A 24,572-nucleotide genomic window follows, 5' to 3' on the forward strand; every position below is an offset into this window, starting at 1 on the left:
TAGTTTGTTTTCATTACATTACATTGACACGACGCTGTCACCGCATCCTGCAACAGACGTGCCCATGCAGAGCCCGTCCATCGATTGGTTGTGAAATCGCCCTGACAACCAACAACAACCAATAAAACCCACAACTGTCCCTTCGGACTATAGGATCTATTCTAAACTATGGGATTCTAAAACGTGAGCGTCAAGTCACTCAGGCTTGAGGCTTTGAGCACAACAAAACTGTGTCCTTGTATTTTAGTTATGAACAAAGTCTTGCTGAGAGCAAAATGAACGGCCCAAGGTAAGGGTGCTTTACAAAGTTGTAAGAGGAATCCCTTCATCTGACTGACTATCTTGTCCGCGTCTGATGAAAAGTGAAGGTAGATGAAACTCGCCCCAAATCACGCTCACCCCCATTATTTTTCGCGGACCCACGGTTCTTGCATTTGTTTGATGATAAGGTTGGAACATAGTTTTAATGGGGTTACGTTTACAAATAAGGTTAGGTAGGTTTAGGCATAGTTTACTGAAGTTACGTTTGTGAATACCGCCGGATTTGCTCCGGGGCCACTGTGTTTTAGGGCGACTGTGTTTTGGGGCGAGAGTTTTGGTATTCTCCGTACGAGTGCCAAGCAGCACTCCTCCGCTCAGAAACAGCGTGGAGATGTTAAATTAACGTCTCAGACAGATGTTAATATATATTTATTTAGCGATATACAAGTAGCTTAGAAGATTGTAGTAGCCTGTGCCCAATTGCCCATAAAAATATATACCTAACCGTTGCATCATGATCCATAAATTAACAATGAGCCTCGCGTCGAGTCATTCATATCATTTATTAATTAATTGAGCTTATAGGTCTCTCTAGAAGGCAATGTAGTGGTAGATAACTTTAATCTCCCTCAGTATTATTGAGAGATTGTTGAGAAAAACAAGCAATCTTTGTGGATTTCTCATAAATAAATATAAACACCTTTACCGCAGCTGCGCAGCAATTGCACAATCAGTGAAAATATTAATAACAAAAACATCGGAACATCGGGGGAAAAAATGACCGATGTCCGATATTGACATCGGGGTCCAAAATGACCGATACTGCGATACATCGGGCTCACCGATGTATCGGTCGGGCTCTAGTGAGCTTGTAGATCTGCTATTTTCAAACATTTTTTTAATTAATTTTTTTATGTGGACACGCCTCCAGTTCATTAAGTATACCTGGTTCTCACCTTAGCACCTCCTCCACCACCTTAGCACCACCCACCTGTCCTAGTCCCTCCTCCTCCTCATGCCCACACCTGTTGTGTTATGATAACGAGGGGGAGGGTATGTTTTTATTATGTCACTAAAGCGCTGTTTTTCTATTGGCACGTTTGACCCTCAAGGTTTCAGCCTCCAGGAAGAAACTCCAAATAGTCAGAGAAGACATAAAACACCATAAAAACACCACCGGGGGGCTTAATGAAGTTCTATCAACCTCATAGACACATGAAAAACAGAAAAAGTGCAAAAACATGGCACCAGCTCTTTTACTTAAGTAAAAACAAAAGAGTACTTTTTCCATCACTGCTTCTGAATTTGATGGGTAATGAAATGCGATGCACAGTGACAATGTGTGGGTGTGTGTGCGTGCATGTGTGCTTGCATACATGCATGTGTGTGTGAGTGCACCGTACCCGTATATGGTCGTAGAGGCGGTCAGACAGTACTTTGACTGCTAGGTTGACTATCCTGTCCAGTGAGGTGTTGGCTCTACGTAGAGAATCCTCACTGATGGCTGGATCACACTGTGCACAGCGCTGGATGAAACCTCTACACACACACACACACACACACACACACACACACACACACATGTTCACATGTTCAAACTCTCAATGTTAATAAACATGTTTATAAACAAACCCGATAAATATTTATAAACATGTTGATAAACAAAACCTGAATGTTTATAAACATGTTGATAAACAAAACCTGGGGCCTATTCCACGAAAGCGGAATTAAATTATCCTGGTTTAAAAGGAAAATCCAGGTTTGACAAGCCTGCGCTGTTCAGCCTGGTTTATTCAGTTCCACGAACGCCAAGCCTGGCTGAGAAGGAGTGACTTTGTCAAGCCAGGATCGTTAAACCAGGCTGAATGTGAGTTCACCTATTCCTATAAAAGACCATGAAAGTCGATAGCAGAGTCCTTGAACTTGACCAATCATGGAGCCCAAAACCAGAGTGGCGTTCTTCTCTGTGGCTGAACAGCAGCACTGCAGCAGCTCATGGAATCATACAAGGAATTAAAATGTATAATAAGCAAGAAAGGAAACACGGCCGCAATAAATATAGATCCAGAGAAAGCGAAATGCAAAAGTTGTCCAAAAATATGCAACTAATTTATATACAAGTCAATAAATATATAATTCAGTTAGGCTTAAACATGAGGAGTTTATGTGAATATTGGAATTATAATTATAAACACTTAAAATAATTTTCTAATTTTTAATTTCTAAAATCGAAGATCTACAAGTGAAAAGCTTCCCTTTTGGCGGCCGGGGGTCCCCGGTCAACGGGGGTCAACGGGGGTCCAGGGGTACACGGGGCCGGGGGTCAACGGGGGTTCGGGAGTACCCGGCCCCCCATGTACTCCCGGACCCCCGTTGACCCCCGACGGGGGGCCGGGGGTACACGGGGGGCCCCATGGTGGCCGGGGGTCCACGGGGGTCCCCGTGGACCCCCGGCCACCACGGGGACCCCCGTGGAAAAAAATTGTCTTATGGCGGCCGGGGGTCCACGGGGTCCCCGTGGCGCCCGGGGGGTCCACGGGGGGCCCCATGGTGGCCGGGGGACGACGGGGGTCCCCGTGGACCCCCGGCCACCACGGGGACCCTCGTGGACCCCCGGCCGCCACGGGGACCCTCGTGGACCCCCGGCCGCCATAAGACATTTTTTTTCCGAGCTTGTAGATCTTCGATTTTCGCATAAGAATTGAATAAGTGTGGAAAAACTCACTGGTTTACAATTGGAGTCATTGGACTAACAGCTATTTCACAAAAAACTGAAGAACAAGGCACTGGATTAATAAAGCTTGGCTGTTAGCCTGGTCCGGACCAGGCTAACTTCACAGCTAAATTGCCATGGTAACTAAGGCAGGATTGCTTCAATTTTCTTTCGTGAAACTGGATCATGGATAAACATATCCAGGTTTACTGGCTAAATTAATCTGCCAAGCTAACTCAGCTTTCGTGAAACCGCTTCCTGGATAATTTAAGCCAGGATAGCGGATTAAACCTGGGTTAAACCCGGCTTATCCCTAATCCAGGTTTCGTGGAACGGGCCCCTGAATGTTTATAAACATGTTGATAAACAAACCCTGAATGTTTATAAACAAACCCTCAAATGTTTATAAGCATGTTTGTAAACAAACCCTGAATGTTTATGGACAAACCCTGAACATGTGTGTAAACAAACCCATAATGTTTGTAAACAAACTCTGAATGTTTGTAAACATGTTTGTAAACAAACCCTGAATGTTTGTAAACATGTTTGTAAACAAAATTCAGTGTAACGATAGTTCATGTAGACACGGAAGGCAGAATGTTTATATAATTCATTCACACTCCCCGGACCACCCCATTCGCTAACAAGCTTATACAGTCGTATTCCTTTAAGTGAGTACGTTCAACCTCTTATTATTTCATTCGATACAAGCCATCTCACTCACGCCCTCATACTCACAGTGCAACTCTGGCGGTTAATTTAAGCAGCCTCTGTTCTCTGTTCAGTCTACGTGCTTCGCTGTCTAAACTGGTTGTACAGCTGTTTGTTTTCAAATTCCCTCCACTTCCCCGGCCTCCTCCCTGTGGCATTTAGTTCATATTGTTATAGTGTTGATTCTGTGTTTGTACCGTGGTTCTATGATTCTGTGTATTGTACTGTGGTTCTATGGATCGTACTATAATATGTGGTAGTTTAATTTTGCATTGAAGGTTCAATGTTTTATGTAAAACTGTATTTTATGCTCTGCTCTGGGGGGTTGGTGATTTCAGATAATGTTGTCCTGCTTGCGCACGTAATCTGTAATATCACAGGAGCAGAGTCACACCGCCAAACTTGAATGCAATATCATTGCATATATGGTAAATGGCTATGGTTAATACATGTTAAATGGTTAATTAATGGTCTGGTTATTTCTGAGCTTAAGTGTCTAAATGAACCCTCAATGTTTATAAACATGTCTGTAGCCAAATCCTGAATGTTTATGAACATGTTTGTAAACAAACCATTGTGCATGTTTGCACAAGTGTGTGTGTGTGTGTGTGTGTGTGTGTGTGTGTGTGTGTGTGTGTGTGTGTGTGTGTGTGTGTGTGTGTGTGTGTGTGTGTGTGTGTGTGTGTGTGTGTGTGTGTGTGTGTGTGTGTGTGTGTGTGTGTGTGTGTGCGCGCGCGTGTGTGTGTGTGTTGGCACCTGAACGGGGGACAGCAGTTGACCAGAGCGATGGTTTTAGATCGGTATCCATCCTCGTTGTCTCCAAACATGCCACTGAGCATTCCTTCATGGAACATCTCCACCTTACGCTGGAAACTGAACAATCACATCAACCACATCGCATACCATCCATACTTATTACACAGCTTGGTTGAATGCTTGATTCTGATTGGTCAGTCACTGAATTCAGCGGTCTGTTATTGATGACCGCTGAACTCGATAACAGACCGCTGTCTAATCAAAGGCTCAGAGCACCTGCTCATATCAATCGGTGCTGCTTGATTTTGTGCCGTATCCAATATGGCAGCTATGTAAACAAACATACAATGTCATTTACAACTAAACGTTGAAATCATTTGAAGCGAGAAATACACAATGGCCTGGCATAAATGAATGGACTACTTTCATTACCGTAAGCAATGAAATTTTGGGTCAATGTATTCATTTATTTATTAATTAAGTAGCCATGTAATAAGAGGTATATAATCAAAGGGGTGCAGGTCATTATTGACAAATAAACCCTTCAGGTCATCACCCTGGGAAGAGACCTTGGGGCAGACCAAGGACCAGATGGGCTCAGGAGAGGAAAGGCTGGAGATCTCGGCTGGAACTGTTGCCCCCGCGACCCGACTCAGGATAAGCGGTTGAAGATGGAAGGATGGAAGGTCATCACGCTGTCGGGGTTTATTACTCAATAATGACCTGCTCCCCATTGATTATCCCTTGCATAACAGCTAGGACACAAACCACATCACATAGCATCAATACATAAAAGCTAGAAGGCTCTAAGTAGAGTCCAGAGCCAGACAGCACAATGTGCTCATGGTTAATGAGAGCAGTGGTGAATTAAACATAAACACCCGCAAACGTTTAGCGGCCGTTCGTGTTAAGAGATGTTAAGATTGGACCAAAAACACATCACTTCAGGACAGACCAAACCTGTACAGTGTCAACTGTTTCTTCATAGAAGAGGTGGAAGAAGCCCCCCCCCCCCCCCAAGTAGCAATACAACAAATGTGGAAACACTCTGTTGTAAAATCTAATTAATGTATACAAAACTTTATAAGTAAAAATCACACCCTGTGTGAAGGAAGCGGTGCCTTTGGGGCGGGGCTTAACTCATTTCAGTTCGTCCCTATTGGTGGTCTGAGTCGACTTACCAAATTTGTACTTGGTAGCATGCTGCAAACTGGAATGATGGCTGTTTAAAGCCCAGCCAATGGGCAGACAGAGGGGGCGGGGCTTAAGTAATTACAGTTCGTCCCTATTGCTGGTTTTAGTCCATGTACAAAATTTGTACTCCGTAGCATGCTGCGAACTTGAGTTATGGCTGTTTGAAGGCCAGCCAATGGGAAGACAGAGGGGGCGGGGCTTCAGCAATTCATGCTGGTCCCTATTGGTGGTCTAAGTCCACATACCAAATGTGGACTTGGTGGCATGCTGCAAACTGGAGTTATAGCTGTTTAAAATCCTGTGCTCATCCCGTGCTCATACGGGCGCTGGGGGTCCCTGGACCCCTCTTTGATAACGTCAGCAAGTCATGCGCCTCGCTATTGGTGGTGTAAGTCCACATACCAAATTTGGACTTGGTGGCAGGCTTCAAACTGGAGTTATAGCTGTTTAAAATCCCGTGCCCTAAACGGGCGGACTGACATAGCATACGCGGGGGGTCCCTGGACCCCGCTTTGATAACTTCAGCAATTCATGCTCGTCCCTATTGGTGGTGTAAGTCCACATACCAAATTTGGACTTGGTGGCAGGCTTCAAACTGGAGTTATAGCTGTTTAAAATCCCGTGCCCTAAACGGGCGGACTGACATAGCATACGCGGGGGGTCCCTGGACCCCGCTTTGATAACTTCAGCAATTCATGCTCATCCCTATTGGTGGTGTAAGTCCACATACCAAATTTGGACTTGGTGGCAGGCTTCAAACTGGAGTTATAGCTGTTTAAAATCCCGTGCCCTAAACGGGCGGACGGACATAACATACGCGGGGGGTCCCTGGACCCCTCTTTGCTAACTTCAGCAAGTCATGCTCGTCCCTATTGGTGGTCTAAGTCCACATACCATATTTGGACTTGGTGGCATGCTGCAATCTGGAGTTATAGCTGTGTAAAATCCCGTGCTCATCATCCCGTGCTGATACGGACGGACATACGGACAAAGTCAAGCTTAGAGCGGTTGGCACCGCTAAAAATACAAAAGTATTGCCATCAAGATAGACTTACAGTTCACACAGTTTCACAATCAATGGATTCTAATGAATGCTGGCCTTTTAATTATAACACCGTATTTCTACAGTGGTATTGCTTACTTTTACTTAAAGGACCACTTCACCCATTTACAATTTAGGCATTTATCAGATCAATCTATCTTCATATAATTGGCCCACACTAATGCCACACTAATGCTCATTATGAGATAATGTATGTCTACTCACTCTGTGTCTCAGAGGATTGACAGGTTTGGTCATTTCAAACAAGATTTATTTTATTTTTAAATAACGCATTGATGCTATTTCAGCATGCTAACTTCCCAGGAAGAGACAGGCTGTAGTTTCTATTAGCTTTGAATCAGCAGAGATTATGTCACTGGTAGGCAGGTAATGTCCACAGTGCACTACTGAGATAAAGAGAGACTAGACAGAAATAGTGCCATCTTATAATGAGCAGTGCTGTAAAGTAACTAAGTATAATGTACTCAAGTACTGTACTTAAGTACAATTTTGAGGTATTTTTTACTTTACTGGAGTATTTCTAGTTTTCAGTACTTTTACTTCTACTCCACTACATCTTAGAGGCAAATACTGTACTTACTCCACTACAATTATTTGAAAACGTTTGTAGATTTTGATTATTATTACAAAACATACATGAACCACTTCAGCCCTATATACATTTCGGCCATTTGAATGCTCACAATGCGCTGCGATGCAACACATTGTGAGCTTGTAGATCTGCTATTTTCAAAAGTGTATTATTGTTTTTAACTTGTGAAATGCATAATGAGTACTTTTACTTTTGGTAAATGTGGTACATTTTTATGTCAATACTTTTGTACTTTTACTCAAGTAAATGTTTAATTCCGGACTTGTAATGGAGTAATTCTACATTGCAGCATTGATACTCTGACTTAAGTGCAAAATTTGAGTACTTTTTCCACCTTTGATAATGAACATTAGTGAGGACCAATTTTATGAAGATGAGGTTGAAAATGGGTGAAGTGCTCCTTTAAGTAAAACATATCTGGATAATTCTTCCACCACTACATATGAATACAGTCACTTGTACTGTTTGCAGCACTTGGCCAGGAGGATAAAGTAGAACAGACAAGATGCAATGAACAGAACTCCAACTTTAGCAATGAACTCAAAGAGACAAAATCAGAAGTGCACCATCGCTTGATGCCATGTTCTAATGTTGATGTACTGGTCAGGTCACGTACGTGTGTATGTGTGTGTGTGTGTGTGTGTGTGTGTGTGTGTGTGTGTGTGTGTGTGTGTGTGTGTGTGTGTGTGTGTGTGTGTGTGTGCGTGTGCGTGTGTGTTATATTAATTAAACTTTTATTTAACGATGTTCAGACAACAAGATGTGTTTTTGGAAGGAGGCCTGGCCATGATAGCTGCATTTACAGCGCAAACACCATGAAACAAACATTCAAAGCAACTATGGCGATACATACAGTAAAAACTCACTCAATGATATGCCTAAAAGATAGACAAGGAAACAAAATCCAGTTAAGGAAGCAATTTATTACAAATTCCAATGATCTGCTACCATTGAAACGTTTAACTACTTAAAGACTTCACCCATTTTCAACCTATCTTCATATAATTGGTCTTCACTAATGCCTAGTGGATACCCACGATTTGACTTTCGATTTTAAGGTCACGATTCTATTCTATTTTTTTTTTTCCAGCACTGATCGTTATATCATTATTCATTGTTAGGCTATTGAGCAGTATTTTGTATTTGAATAATAACTAAATAAAACAATTTGAATCTAAAATAACAAGTTTTACAACTGAAAAGTTAAGATTTTTAAGTGGCTATGACTGCCAAAGTTGTGCGGCCTGGGTAGGCAACCCGGCCTGGCGGAGATCTGGGCACTGAGGACCGACTTTTCTAGTGAAGGCAATCAATTCTACATGGCTCAGTCCAGTAGAATTGAGTTCAGTTCAACTCCTGATAGAAACTGCAGGCTTTCTATTCCTGGAAAGTTGGCATGTTATAATGGAAGCCATTGTTCTCGAGTTAATACAATATAAATACAAATTGTGAAATCTTGTTTGAAAAAAAAAACCCTGCAAAATGATGATGTCACTGGTAGGCGGTTTTCTGAAGTGTCTACAGGCCTCCTATGAGACACAGACTCGAGTAGGAGAAAATGGTACCATTTTATCATGAGCATTAGTGAGGACCATGTATATGAAGTGTATATGAAATGTTCCTTTAAACCCTCTATACTTTGTGAAAAGTCTCTGAGTTACCTCTGTTGTTGTTCTGCTCTTGTTTCCCTCTACACTTACTGTAATCTCACCCCGAAAACAAGCCTGCAATGCAGTGTGTGTACCTGTATAGAAAGTCTGCCAGTCCATTGAGGCTGCACTGAGCCACTCTGGAGCCCAGGCTTCTGTTAATGGCTGCCGACCGCTCCAAATCTACCTGCAACCTCTGTAACACACACACACACACACACACACACACACACACACACACACACACACACACACACACACACACACACACACACACACACACACACACACACACACACACACACACACACACAGATGAGATCAAATAAACAAATAAATGTTTCAACGTGTAAAATAAGAACTGTGTTCCAAAAATAAACAAATGATCCTGGCGGTTTGACTCTTATGGACATGAAGCATCAACTGACAGTTTGTTTATTTTTGGACCACAATTATTATATGAGACGATTCTAAGATGACCCAATGATATTCTCCATAGAGAAATTACTTCCAGGGGATGAACGAGTGACGTCAGGACTTCTGTACTCTATTGTTTATTACGGATCCCCTTTAGTCCTCACCACAGTGAAGACTACTCTTCCAAACATTCACACTTCACAATCAAATTCAAACAATACAATGGAATTCTACATTACATATCGACGAGTGACGAGTGCATTTATAGGACAGAAGTATCCAGATGCTAAGATGATTTTTTTTTACTCCCTGTACCCCTTCTTGCCAACTTCTGCCTCGATTGATGCTAGTGACTGACCAAGAATATGGCTACTATGCAGACATAATGTTGGTCATTTCTTCTCATGTTTTTGTTACTTAGGCTTGTTTTTCTTGACCGCAATGTTAAGGATGCAATTTAGATAGCATGCTATTTAAATGCAAGGTTTGTTTACCTGGTATCCTATAGTGTCAATGTACAGATTATTATTTTTGATAGTTTATCGTTTAGACTGATTGTAGGTGCTTGGTTTATTTTCCTGTGGTCCTAGTTTACTGAGGCACTACGCTGTCTCTCTGCATGTGTTTACCTTGTCACTCTGGATAAGAGTGTCAAATGGCTAAATTGTAACTTGTAATTGTAAATTGTATGATTGGTCTCACATCGTCAGAATGGCTCGTACTTAGCCTAGGTTTGAATCCACCCTGGTGGATTCAAACCATAAACCATATAGCGATATTTGTCACTGCACATACTACAGTGGTTGTACCTTCAGAGTGTCCGGGGTGGCACCCCTCTGGTGCCTCTCTGGTACCACCTACTTTTGCGGTACCGCTTTTTTCTCTGTGGTGCCACTAGATGGCGGTAGAGAGCAACTAATGCCCAGACACAGGCATGTTGTGTCTATTTGAGACAGGGCTGCTTCCAGTCAACAGAGGCTGCAATTGAAGCTGAACTTGTTGAGAAGTGAAACAAATAATTGTATGGGTTATATTATCAAGAAGTATTTTGGTAAATTGCACTCAGTGGGCTTTGAAAGTAGCAATTATTTCTTTAAACACAACTGTGTTTCATGGTGGAAGAAGTGCACAGACATTTTACTTAAGTAAAAGTAGCAATACCACAATATAAAAATACTCTATTTTATATGTACTTATTTTTAAATATACTTACCAAAAGCTAATGTTCTACAATGTTTGAAAGTAGCCGATCTAGCTTGTAGATCGGCTATTTTCAAATGGCTGTGCTATAACATAGGGCTAAAGTGGTTAATATGTATGTTTTATTATATAACAATTTATATCTGCAGAGTAACTAAAGTTTTCAAATAATTGTAGTAGTGGAGTAAAAGTACACTATTTGCCTTTGCAGGCGTTGTGGAGTAGTAAGTGAAAGTGCACTAATACTCCAGTACAGTAAAAAGAAAACACTTCATCATTTTCCCCAAGATTCTATGGAACCCAAGCGGGATTCGTACCCCGTCCTCTCACCTTTCAGACACATATGACTAACCGCTATGCTATCAGCTCAGTTGACAAAATGGCTGTATGTGATGAGAAGACACTGCACACAGAATGGGGCATCTAACTTCCAGCTGAACCAGTGCTATGTTACTTGAGTAAAAGTACAAAGGTATTGGCATCAAAATATACTTAAAGTACCAAAAGCTAATGTTCTACAATGTTTGAAAGTAGCCGATCTAGCTTGTAGATCGGCTATTTTCAAATGGCTGTGCTATAACATAGGGCTAAAGTGGTTAATATGTATGTTTTATTATATAACAATTTATATCTGCAGAGTAACTAAAGTTTTCAAATAATTGTAGTAGTGGAGTAAAAGTACACTATTTGCCTTTGCAGGCGTTGTGGAGTAGTAAGTGAAAGTGCACTAATACTCCAGTACAGTAAAAAGAAAACACTTCATCATTTTCCCCAAGATTCTATGGAACCCAAGCGGGATTCATACCCCGTCCTCTCACCTTTCAGACACATCTGACTAACCGCTATGCTATCAGTTCAGGTGACAAAATGGCTGTATGTGATGAGAAGACACTACACACAGAATGGGGCATCTAACTTCCAGCTGAACTAAAAAACAACAACAACATCAATGACCAAAAAAAATGAAGATTAACCATCCAATTCATACTTGATCATTTTTCCCCTTTGTTTTAATGTTGTTCGAGCAAACAGATGTTTAAAATCATCTTCTTCTGTTGGCCTCTTCCTGTGAGTTCAAATTAAATAACTTCTGTAACTGTTTTGGCAACCTTTGTTGCCTGCTTTGTACACGACTAATAATGTTCGTAGCTCAATTAAATCCATTATTTTCAACAAACCTGATAAAATAAAAAGTCTGTTAGTATGTGCTCTGAAATCCTCTTTGTAAATAATTCTTAAAGCTCTTTTTTGTAATCTAACCAAAGGACTGGTGTTACTCTCATTCCAGACATTTGAGGTAAGGGGGGAGGGGATCTTGTAGTGAATTGATCTAATGTACCAAGCCAAAACAGGTTATGCTAATGCACAGGCTGTCTGATCTCACAAGAACATGGGCTTCACAGTGAAACACATCACAGCAAATGAATACAGTACAGTATTGTCCTGCTTTAAGACATTTTATTCAAGAGGCACTGCATAAAAAAGTGTCATACAATACACAAGTAAGTACAGTGGCATAAAAAAACATCATACTGTATTAATTGCAGTCAGTCAATGTCACCTTGCAAAACGCAATGAAAAAAATATATAGGTATATATATTTAGGTCTTTGTCAACCATGTTGGGATACTCTCTGCTCTATTGCATGCTTTCTGTCGTTCAGCTGTGTCTCTCTGTGAAGCAATGCTCTCTGTCTCTGCACTAGCTCAAGCCCCCCCTCTCTCTCTGTCTCCAGTAGCCTACTAACTGGGCATCAACTGCCCTTCTCAGGTCAACCCTAAATGCATCTAATTCTCTCTGGTGGGATGTTAGTAAGTCTGATAGTATCTTTCTGATGCTTCTCTCCAGTGGAAGAACAGGGTTCGATTCCTACTTGGGGCACCATGATACAGATTACATTACACAACTGTTGTTTCTGATGTGTTTGGTTTGTCTAATATTCTAAAATAATATATCAAAATAGCATTTCATTGAAAGGCAATTCTGTGTGTGTGTGTGTGTGTGTGTGTGTGTGTGTGTGTGTGTGTGTGTGTGTGTGTGTGTGTGTGTGTGTGTGTGTGTGTGTGTGTGTGTGTGTGTGGCCTATTTACATTAACCTATTCATCACAATACACCCAATTTGTGAAGCACCCCCAACACACTCAGAGGCAGAGCCCTGTTCTTCCACTGGAGAGAAGCATCAGAAAGATACTATCAGACTTACTAACATCCCACCAGAGAGAATTAGATGCATTTAGGGTTGACCTGAGAAGGGCAGTTGATGCCCAGTTAGTAGGCTACTGGAGACAGAGAGAGAGGGGGGGCTTGAGCTAGTGCAGAGACAGAGAGCATTGCTTCACAGAGAGACACAGCTGAACGACAGAAAGCATGCAATAGAGCAGAGAGTATCCCAACATGGTTGACAAAGACCTAAATATATATATACCTATATATTTTTTTCATTGCGTTTTGCAAGGTGACATTGACTGACTGCAATTAATACAGTATGATGTTTTTTTTATGCCACTGTACTTACTTGTGTATTGTATGACACTTTTTTATGCAGTGCCTCTTGAATAAAATGTCTTAAAGCAGGACAATACTGTACTGTATTCATTTGCTGTGATGTGTTTCACTGTGAAGCCCATGTTCTTGTGAGATCAGACAGCCTGTGCATTAGCATAACCTGTTTTGGCTTGGTACAAGATCCCCTCCCCCCTTACCTCAAATGTCTGGAATTATTTACAAAGAGGATTTCAGAGCACATACTAACAGACTTTTTATTTTATCAGGTTTGTTGAAAATAATGGATTTAATTGAGCTACGAACATTATTAGTCGTGTACAAAGCAGGCAACAAAGGTTGCCAAAACAGTTACAGAAGTTATTTAATTTGAACTCACAGGAAGAGGCCAACAGAAGAAGATGATTTTAAACATCTGTTTGCTCGAACAACATTAAAACAAAGGGGCAAAATGATCAAGTATGAATTGGATGGTTAATCTTCATTTTTTTTGGTCATTGATGTTGTTGTTGTTTTTTAGTTCAGCTGGAAGTTAGATGCCCCATTCTGTGTGTAGTGTCTTCTCATCACATACAGCCAATTTGTCACCTGAACTGATAGCATAGCGGTTAGTCAGATGTGTCTGAAAGGTGAGAGGACGGGGTACGAATCCCGCTTGGGTTCCATAGAATCTTGGGGAAAATGATGAAGTGTTTTCTTTTTACTGTACTGGAGTATTAGTGCACTTTCACTTACTACTCCACAACGCCTGCAAAGGCAAATAGTGTACTTTTACTCCACTACTACAATTATTTGAAAACTTTAGTTACTCTGCAGATATAAATTGTTATATAATAAAACATACATATTAACCACTTTAGCCCTATGTAATACCACAGCCATTTGAAAATAGCCGATCTACAAGCTAGATCGGCTACTTTCAAACATTGTAGAACATTAGCTTTTGGTACTTTAAGTATATTTTGATGCCAATACCTTTGTACTTTTACTCAAGTAACATAGCACTGGTTCAGCTGGAAGTTAGATGCCCCATTCTGTGTGTAGTGTCTTCTCATCACATACAACCAATTTGTCACCTGAACTGATAGCATAGCGGTTAGTCAGATGTGTCTGAAAGGTGAGAGGACGGGGTACGAATCCCGCTTGGGTTCCATAGAATCTTGGGGAAAATGATGAAGTGTTTTCTTTTTACTGTACTGGAGTATTAGTGCACTTTCACTTACTACTCCACAACGCCTGCAAAGGCAAATAGTGTACTTTTACTCCACTACTACAATTATTTGAAAACTTTAGTTACTCTGCAGATATAAATTGTTATATAATAAAACATACATATTAACCACTTTAGCCCTATGTAATACCACAGCCATTTGAAAATAGCCGATCTACAAGCTAGATCGGCTACTTTCAAACATTGTAGAACATTAGCTTTTGGTACTTTAAGTATATTTTGATGCCAATACCTTTGTACTTTTACTCAAGTAACATAGCACTGGTTCAGCTGGAAGTTAGATGCCCCATTCTGTGTGTAGTGTCTTCTCATCACATACAGCCAATTTGTCACCTGAACTGATAGCATAGCGGTTAGTCAGATGTGTCTGAAAGGTGAGCGGACGGGGTACGAATCCCGCTTGGGTTCCATAGAATCTTGGGGAAAATGATGAAGTGTTTTCTTTTTACTGTACTGGAGTATTAGTGCACTTTCACTTACTACTCCACAACGCCTGCAAAGGCAAATAGTGTACTTTTACTCCACTACTACAATTATTTGAAAACTTTAGTTACTCTGCAGATATAAATTGTTATATAATAAAACATACATATTAACCACTTTAGCCCTATGTAATACCACAGCCATTTGAAAATAGCCGATCTACAAGCTAGATCGGCTACTTTCAAACATTGTAGAACATTAGCTTTTGGTACTTTAAGTATATTTTGATGCCAATACCTTTGTACTTTTACTCAAGTAACATAGCACTGGTTCAGCTGGAAGTTAGATGCCCCATTCTGTGTGTAGTGTATTCTCATCACATACAACCAATTTGTCACCTGAACTGATAGCATAGCGGTTAGTCAGATGTGTCTGAAAGGTGAGAGGACGGGGTACGAATCCCGCTTGGGTTCCATAGAATCTTGGGGAAAATGATGAAGTGTTTTCTTTTTACTGTACTGGAGTATTAGTGCACTTTCACTTACTACTCCACAACGCCTGCAAAGGCAAATAGTGTACTTTTACTCCACTACTACAATTATTTGAAAACTTTAGTTACTCTGCAGATATAAATTGTTATATAATAAAACATACATATTAACCACTTTAGCCCTATGTAATACCACAGCCATTTGAAAATAGCCGATCTACAAGCTAGATCGGCTACTTTCAAACATTGTAGAACATTAGCTTTTGGTACTTTAAGTATATTTTGATGCCAATACCTTTGTACTTTTACTCAAGTAACATAGCACTGGTTCAGCTGGAAGTTAGATGCCCCATTCTGTGTGTAGTGTCTTCTCATCACATACAGCCAATTTGTCACCTGAACTGATAGCATAGCGGTTAGTCAGATGTGTCTGAAAGGTGAGAGGACGGGGTACGAATCCCGCTTGGGTTCCATAGAATCTTGGGGAAAATGATGAAGTGTTTTCTTTTTACTGTACTGGAGTATTAGTGCACTTTCACTTACTACTCCACAACGCCTGCAAAGGCAAATAGTGTACTTTTACTCCACTACTACAATTATTTGAAAACTTTAGTTACTCTGCAGATATAAATTGTTATATAATAAAACATACATATTAACCACTTTAGCCCTATGTAATACCACAGCCATTTGAAAATAGCCGATCTACAAGCTAGATCGGCTACTTTCAAACATTGTAGAACATTAGCTTTTGGTACTTTAAGTATATTTTGATGCCAATACCTTTGTACTTTTACTCAAGTAACATAGCACTGGTTCAGCTGGAAGTTAGATGCCCCATTCTGTGTGTAGTGTCTTCTCATCACATACAGCCAATTTGTCACCTGAACTGATAGCATAGCGGTTAGTCAGATGTGTCTGAAAGGTGAGCGGACGGGGTACGAATCCCGCTTGGGTTCCATAGAATCTTGGGGAAAATGATGAAGTGTTTTCTTTTTACTGTACTGGAGTATTAGTGCACTTTCACTTACTACTCCACAACGCCTGCAAAAGCAAATAGTGTACTTTTACTCCACTACTACAATTATTTGAAAACTTTAGTTACTCTGCAGATATAAATTGTTATATAATAAAACATACATATTAACCACTTTAGCCCTATGTAATACCACAGCCATTTGAAAATAGCCGATCTACAAGCTAGATCGGCTACTTTCAAACATTGTAGAACATTAGCTTTTGGTAAGTATATTTAAAAATAAGTAAATATAAAATAGAGTATTTTTATATTGTGGTATTGCTACTTTTACTTAAGTAAAATGTCTGTGCACTTCTTCCACCATGAAACACAGTTGTGTTTAAAGAAATAATTGCTACTTTCAATTCATCCTAAGGACTCATTCCCTTATTTTCTATGTTTACAAAAAATAAAAATAACATTAACTTTAAATGCATTCACCCTTCCCCTGTTGCTAATACTGTACTGTAGAGCTCATGAACTCACATGTGCCACATGGTGGCCGTTCAGCCACACTACACCTTAAAAAAAGGTGTCAAATGCGGCACCACCAAGTAGTAGTGGCACCTCTGTGGCACCACAGAGGCACTCAGATGGTATTACTGCCATTCTCAAGTGCTAACCACTGTACGTGCTGGCGGCGGAGCCTGTCAGCAGGTAATGTACACAGAAATGCGTAGGGAGGGATTCATTGGCCAAAGTTTATTAATTCATTGACAAAATTAGGGGAAAAAGGGGTAAAACGTAACGTGAAAAAAAAAAGTTTCATACTCCTAAAGTTAAACAAATCAATTATTAAGTAGTATTAATTGATTGTATTTAATCCATTTTGGGGGATTTTCTCTTCGTATTTGCAAAAAAAAAACCAAAGTGTGTGCGCTTGTGTGTTTTTTTTTATATTTTATATTTTCCATAGATTTTTTCTTTAATTTCCACATACAACAACTGACATAGACATACTCTTAACAGAACAAAACCAACAAGAAGAAAAAGGTAGGGGGGAGGGACCTCCAGTTCCATTGTTCATCAACACCATCAGTAAAAAAAAAAGAAAAAAAATAGCCAGTCACCTAAGACACAAGTCACCACACTCCACATAGCTCATAATCACACAGATGCATAGGCACCAAAAAGCAACCATATTCAAAGTCTATCTATAAGGGGAGGGTTCAGGCCCACAGTGCAATGAACTTTTAGAAGGATCCGAGAGATTTCGGTGGGGAAGTAATCCATTAGCAGGGCCCACAACTTTAGAGAAGAAGCTTCATTGCCTCTGTATACTGCACACAGTCTTTCAAGGGGGAGCACGCCAAAAATGTCTTTATACCAGAGTTGTCCAATAGGCTCTATGCACAGCAGCCATATTATCACTTCCTTCCCAGGTGTTACCAATGATACTAACGAAGGCTCTGTTCCATTTAGTGTAGCACAGTGGTTTCCACGACCCCCATAACTCTGAGAGTGTACAAATGGAACCAAATGGACCCCAACATGCACAATATCAGCACCCTGACTCTGTTTGACCAGAATGGAACAGAGCCTTCATTAGTATCATTGGTAACACCTGTGAATGTCTTCATAATATGGCTGCTGTGAATAGAGCCTATTGATCAAAATGCATTTTCGAGCTAATAGTAAGAATTTATCAAATAACTTAAATTGTGAGGGTGTCAAATGAATCTCTTTTGAAGGGAGTCCCAAGATGAAAGCTCCCGGATCCTTCTTTATTTGAACCTTAAAGATATCGCTTAACTCCCATGCCACAGAACCCCAAAACCTGGATATACACTTACATTCCCAAAAGTAGTGGTAGTAAGTTCCAAGATCTGTATGACATTTAGAGCACAGAGGGGATATTGAGCTGTCCATTTTGTTTAGTATCACAGATGTGATGTGTTAGTCTGTGAAGGATTTTATGTTGTGTTTCTCTTAATCTGTTACAGGTGAAAACATTTTTAACAGCGTCAATGGCCTCTTGCCAGTCATCCTTGATGTATTGTCTCCGCCAGGAGACTATGTTTTCACTTTCCGTCCCCCCCCTCGGCCAAGCTAACATTGGTCAAGCCTCACGTGACACGTGACAATACGTTGAAAGAGTGTGCTCTGATTGGCTAGTGAGACGCATGACGTATAGCGGCCTATAAATAGATGTGTCACTTTGAAAGAGTCTTGGTCTCTTTCAAAGTGAGGCAAGACAGGAATAATCACGAAATGGCTGAGAAATGGCGGAGCAATACATTATGTAGACACACTGGTGTCATCACAATACGTAATATAAATAGCTTAGACAGGATTAATCAAGAACAGTACTTTCCAGTCACAGTTGATGAAACAGTGCAACTAACTCTTATTATGCAAACTGAAGAAGCTAATCATTGTTTGCAAACTGATGAAGAAGCAAAGGCGCAACGCCTATCATCAAAGTTCCAATCTTGGAATAAATTCCAATATTTGCTGGCGGAGATTTGTGCTCCGAGGAGCACATTTTCTAGTTCATTATCAAAATCGTTCTCCGACTTGCGGAAGGAGTGTACCTCCAGGGAGTCCAGTGAGTATAACAAGGAATAGAAGGATAGATAGAGATAAAGATAAAGTGATAAAGATAAAGTGTGATACATCACTACGTTTACATAAGAAATCCTCCACTTTGTTATAAAGGGATCCAAGTGGTAGGGGAAAACGTAATGAATTAATATAGTGACGTGTTTGCCGAAAACCAAAAAAGAAATCCCATGGGAGATTGAATTGCGTCTGTAGCTGCTGAAACGACATCAGAACACCATCTTTAAATAAATCACTCATTACTCTAAGCCCTCGAGAATGCCAAGTCTTGAAGATAGGCGAGCTACTAGACCCTGGGCCAAATTCATGATTACTAGAAATGGGTGTTAGCAGGGACCTTACCGTCCCCTCAACTTACATTAGTGTAAATCTGACACCATATTCTGATAGAAGTATATATAATTGGGTTTCCTTGTATCTCCCTATGAATAGGCTCCATGCACAGCAGCCATATTGGGAATGAATTGGGCCCCTTCCTTACTTCCTTCACAGGTGTTACCAATAATACTAATTAAGGCTCCGTTGCATTTAGTGTAGCACAGTGGTTGTCTTATTTTCAAGGACCCCCATAACTCTGAGAGTGTACAAATGGAACCAAATGGACCTGTACACTCTCAGAGTTACACACCCACCATAAGGGGCCATTTGGGAACCAAAATGGAGTGTTTCTAGTGAGCCAACATGAACGATATCAGTACCCTGACCAGAATGGAACAGAGCCTTCATTAGTATCATTGGTAACACCTGTGAAGGAAGTAAGAAGAGGCCCAATTTCTTTCCAATATGGCTGCTGTGCATAGAGCCTATTGTATCTTTATTACAAGTTGCAAGGGCCCATAGTGAGTTTGGTGCGCAGCCCCACAAATCCACACAGTTCTTATTGTGTAAATAGGCTTGGAGCCATTCCCAGATAAAACAAGCATGACAAGCCCATGTAGAAAAGTACATTTGGCATGGCCAGGCTTTACTAGTTGGTAACTGCAAGATTTATACATTTTTTGGAGAGTGTCGGCCTGGTATAAAACCCGACTGCTCTGGATTTATTATAAGAGGCATCAGTCCCTCCATCCGTTATCTTATCAAGAAAGTCTTTCCTCTGCTGATCAGAGGTCCCACACTCCGATGAATATACATTTTGGTAGAAAGATGTCATAACTCTATTTATATCCTTAGAAGTACGAGGGCTGACAACATTGTCATCTTTAAGGGAGCATATTGTATTAGAGTTGTGTTTACCTTTAGCAAGGCGAGCTGGGAGTCGACCGGGTTTATTTCTTGATTCATAGAGCCGATGCTTTGCAAAAAAGATGGTGGACTCTGCTTCCCATGTCAGAATCTGATCTAAAGCTGATCGGGCGGCATCTAACTGTTTTCCCAAATTATTAGAGGGTGAAAATTTTAATTCTGTTTCTAATTTAAAATACATTTTTCAAGTTCTAATTGGTTTCTGAGAGCCTCCTACCGTTGAACCGATGTATACGAAATTATGTATACATCCAGGGACGTCACGGGCTCTCAGAAGGTGGGGGGGATGGACTTTCTGTGGACTATACTATACCCTTACTTTACACTTTGGCTATTCAAAAATAGCAGATATACAAGCTCATTCAAGCTATGAGCTTGCAGATCTGCTATTTTTGAAAAAGCGTGAAAAACATTTGTAACTGTCAAATTTAAACAAATTCTGTATTTTCAAAAGTTTTTATGGCGGATTGTGTTAATTTTTTCGTGTTTTGGTTACTTTATTTCGGTTTTAGGGTTAGGGTTAGGTTATTTCATTCTTATTTTTGCCTGATTTTACCGATTTATTATCAAAAATATATATATATTTTTTATTTTTTCAAAAAGTGGGGGGTATGAAATCACAGATCTGTGTGAGTGAGGGTGTCGCGTCGTACGCACAGTGAATGGCCGTGACGCCCCTGCATATGTGTGTATACCTGTATAACAGTCTTGGCCAGTGTGATGTGGTATTCTTCTATATGTAGCGTTTCCATCCATCTCTTCTCCTCCTCGTCCAAAACTTGAGACAGCTCTGTGGTCACCTTAGCCTGGAAACACAGGTGGAACGTTACATTAAGGGCATTGGACCTCATTCACTAAGCGTGGACCTCTGTGCAGAGGTTGTACTTACGCGCAGATCCACGCCTTTCCGCACGTCGGATTCATTCACTTTTTTTGTCAGTGGATTTTGACTGACATACAACTCAGTGGTGGAAAAAGTACAAAAATGTTGTACTTAAAGGACGACTTCACCCATTTTCAACCTATCTTCATATAATAGGTCCTCACTAATGCTCATGATAAAATGCTACCATTTTTTCTACTCAGTCTGTGTCTCAGAGGAGGGCTGTGGACAGTTCAGAAACCCATCTATCCCATTTCAAGTGTTGAAAAAAACAACTAAATAGCAGATCTACAAGCTCACAATGCATTGCATCGCGACACACTGTGAGCTTGTAGATCGTCTATTTTCAAATGGCCAAAATATATATAGGGCTGATGTGGTTAGTGTATGTTTTGTAATAACTAGAAGCTCGGCCCTGCTACGCAGGGCCTCGCGTCTAGCCCGCCGCCACGCCCACGTAGCGCCCGCGGCCACTTGGCAGCGCATATAAGTGGCATAGCGTCATGAGGGCCAGTGGGGCCGTGGCTCGGTCAGTGAAGACCCTGTAGCGCAGATGATATGTGGCATAGAGGGGCAGATTTTAAATCTCCAGAGGAAACATCCGTGGGCTACCATTGGTTCAGCGATGTGTGCGGGCGCCCTGCGGGCCCTCCTCCTCCACCAATGTGCAGTATTGAGAGCCCTGACAACATTTGGAGCGATGGGCACTGCACTCTGGTTGGTTAGGGTACACCTAGGGCCCAGGTAGAACCCAGTTAAAGCCTGCATGGGCAAACCCAGTTAGGACCCGCCTTGGTCCCACATAAACGTGGCTAGTTGGGGCCCACCTAAGGGCCAGGTAGAAGCGACTTATAGGCCGCATGGGCATCGCAGTTAAGACCCACCTCGGCCCCACATAGAATTGCCTAGGTGGGGCCCACCTAAGGGCCAGGTAGAGTCGGTGGGGACCCCCCACAGGCCAATGTTAAAATGGTATCACTTGTTCCTCAACATAGTGTGAATGTGCGTGCAAAGTTGACCACAATCGGACGCTGCATTCATGATTTGCGGCATTTTGTGCAAACTTTAGATGTGAATCTTAGCCAATCGGGATGGAATATGAAAGATTAAACAGATCCGTCTTGATCACATGACTATAGAGATCATGTGTACCGATTTGCGTGAAATGTAGATAAAATCGGAAGGAGTAATGTAAAGAAATATGTTGTACATAAGGCGGCCTCCTGGTGGAGCTATAAAAGGTAGATGTGAGAAATGCAGGGGAAAGGTTTTTCCTTGACCTCTAGAGAGTGCACATACAAAGTTTTACACAGATTGGTGCAGGTATAGGTGAAAACACAAATCGGACTGTTATAAAGCCACCATGAGACTGATTCGAAAAATCTCAAGTGGAATTTCTTGCTCGGCATAGTGGGAATGTGGGTGCAAAGTTGCACGGAAAGTGCATGCTGTGTTCATAATTTGAGGCATTTTGGTCAAAACGGAGCAGTCCTGGAAACTTTGGAAGGCATTTTTAGTCAATCAGGATGGAAAATGAAAAATCTGAAAGACCGTGTTTTTTTAAATGACTATAGAGATACTGTGTATCGATTTGCGTGATGTTAGGACAAAATATGTAGCAGTACTGTGAGAAAATGTGTTTTGCAAAAAGCGGCCTCCTGGTGGCACTATAACAGGGCCATGTGAAAGAAATGGGGCAGAGGTTCTGAATTGGCATCCAGGGAGTGTGTGTGCACAGTTGCGCTGCGATCAAGCCAACGATGCGGGAGATTAGCTATCCACAGACCGTCGGACGGACAGGGGGTAAAACATACTCTCACGCCATCCCTTTCGGCCTGGCGGAGACAATAAAAAAGCTAAAGTAAAGGAAAAGACCATTACTGCAACAAAAGTAGTCAACAAACTATACTATAAAACATTGGCCACATTGTCAAATAATTTAAGAAAGAGGCAAACATGTTGAAAATAGCCGATCTACAAGCTTACAACGCCTCTCAACGTGAGGCGTTGTGAGCTTGTAGATCTGCTATTTTCACAATATTGACTTGTGGAACGGAGTCAAACAAAATTGGGGGGGTCCCCAGTTCAAATATGATTATTTGGGGGGGGGGGGGGGGGGGGGTTGCCACTGCCCTAATCGGACCGAAATGATCTGAAATTACTACATGACCATAATGCAGCCTAAACGTGCGTTGCACGGGGCGGTCCTGCCATTACGTTAGTTACTGGAGTTGCTGTGGAGCTACACCAGAAGACACACACAACATACACCATCTACAATGGAGTAACGGAGCAGCAATAAGAACAGTTACCGCACGAACGTGCATTGTTGACAAAGTGATTGCACAGCCGCTGCAGGCATGACAACCACGTTAGCGTTAGCTCCATGCCAACTATCACAGCGCCCTGTCCGTCGTCGCTGCGACTGACTCTGATGGCTACAGCCATAGATGTATAAACACTACAGCAAGCTCTCTGAGATGCCATTGTCTGGGAACTGCTCTTAGCGTGACACGACCAATGAGAGTGAGCGCTTTCGTTGTTGCTAAGATACGGTGCATGGCACACGGCGTCTCTGCCCCATAGCTTGTAGATCTCTCACACATGATTGGCGTAGGCTGCGTTGCCGTCGACGCTGATTGGCTGCATGTTGCTGTGACGTTGAAATGGGGTGCCAGGTCTGCTTTGTGTGTAAGCAATTTTGGGCTCATTTGGGCGCGCTTTTGGGCTGTTTTCCATAGAGCACGGCAGGGCTTGTTTCTGTCCCGTGACGGATGTGGCAAGGTGCAAAACGAACCATCCGGAAGTAAAGTGCGAGATGAAATATATAGCACTTTTTGATTATTAGAGAAGGAGACAGATGTGAAGGTGGAAAATGGAATGTAGGAGATTATATAGTTTTTCATGAGCGATTTTTGTAGCAAGTTGTGAGTGAATTGGGCCACTCCTGTGGGCGGGGGGCTGATTAGAACCATTGGGGTTTGGGAAGGAGACGCTCTCTGTTTGAGTGGTAGGATAATCAAAATCTACAAAATAACTTAACTGAAGTTTTCAAATAATTGTAGTGGAATAAAAGTACAATATTTGCCTCTGAGATGTAGTGGAGTACAAGTAAAAGTACTGAAAATTGGCAAACTCCAGTAAAGTAAAAATACCTCAAAACTGTGCTTAAAGGACGACTTCACCACTTTTCAACCTATCTTCATATAATAGGTCCTCACTAATGCTCATGATAAAATGATACCATTTTTTTCTACTTGGTCTCTGTCTCATAGGAGGGCTGTGGACAGTCCAGAAACCCGTCTACCAGTGACATCATCGTTAGGACAGCGGATAGGATATGTTCGTCGAAAGGACGTATTTCCCCTAATCAATAAAGGTCTGATCATCAATAATTATCGGATATTGGCGGATTCCAGCATCATCTTTCCTTCCAAGTTTTATTAGCCGTTGGCCGTGAGGTTAAACTTTGTAAACTTCTTATTCTCATTACACATGCGAGTAGGCTATGACTTTATTAATGTTAAAGACGGGGTGCCATGATTTTCAGTGATTTTTTCCCCCCCTAGAACATAATCATCAGGTATTATGGTTATACTAGGAGGAAGATTTTTTTCAAAAAAGTGTACAGAAATTGTTAAAATTATGTTTTTATGTGGACA

The 24,572-nt window shown here is 41.3% G+C and overlaps 2 protein-coding genes across 5 annotated transcripts in view; one reads left to right on the forward strand and one right to left on the reverse strand.

Moving 5' to 3' along the window:
• LOC311050670 (uncharacterized protein) overlaps window positions 1-24,572 on the forward strand; it is a gene marked incomplete at its 3' end in the record, with an annotated part of 728,236 nt that overhangs the window by 49,090 nt on the left and 654,574 nt on the right. The window lies entirely within an intron of this gene.
• Window positions 1-24,572, reverse strand: part of exoc3l2b (exocyst complex component 3-like 2b) — a 157,480-nt gene that overhangs the window by 11,498 nt on the left and 121,410 nt on the right. For 3 of the 4 annotated variants that reach the window (XM_084065397.1, XM_084065396.1, XM_084065395.1), the window contains exons 9-13: window positions 20,723-20,833; window positions 18,014-18,046; window positions 9,035-9,135; window positions 4,442-4,558; window positions 1,665-1,800 (exon numbers count right to left, since the gene is read on the reverse strand). In XM_084065397.1, coding sequence (XP_083921523.1) covers window positions 1,665-1,800; window positions 4,442-4,558; window positions 9,035-9,135; window positions 18,014-18,046; window positions 20,723-20,833 — 498 coding nt within the window. The remainder of the gene's footprint in view (window positions 1-1,664; window positions 1,801-4,441; window positions 4,559-9,034; window positions 9,136-18,013; window positions 18,047-20,722; window positions 20,834-24,572) is intronic. The other variant, XM_084065398.1, reaches the window with a different exon arrangement.

This window comes from Gymnoscopelus microlampas, assembly GCF_963454915.1.
Source record: "Gymnoscopelus microlampas genome assembly, chromosome: 8".
NCBI lineage: Eukaryota > Metazoa > Chordata > Actinopteri > Myctophiformes > Myctophidae > Gymnoscopelus > Gymnoscopelus microlampas.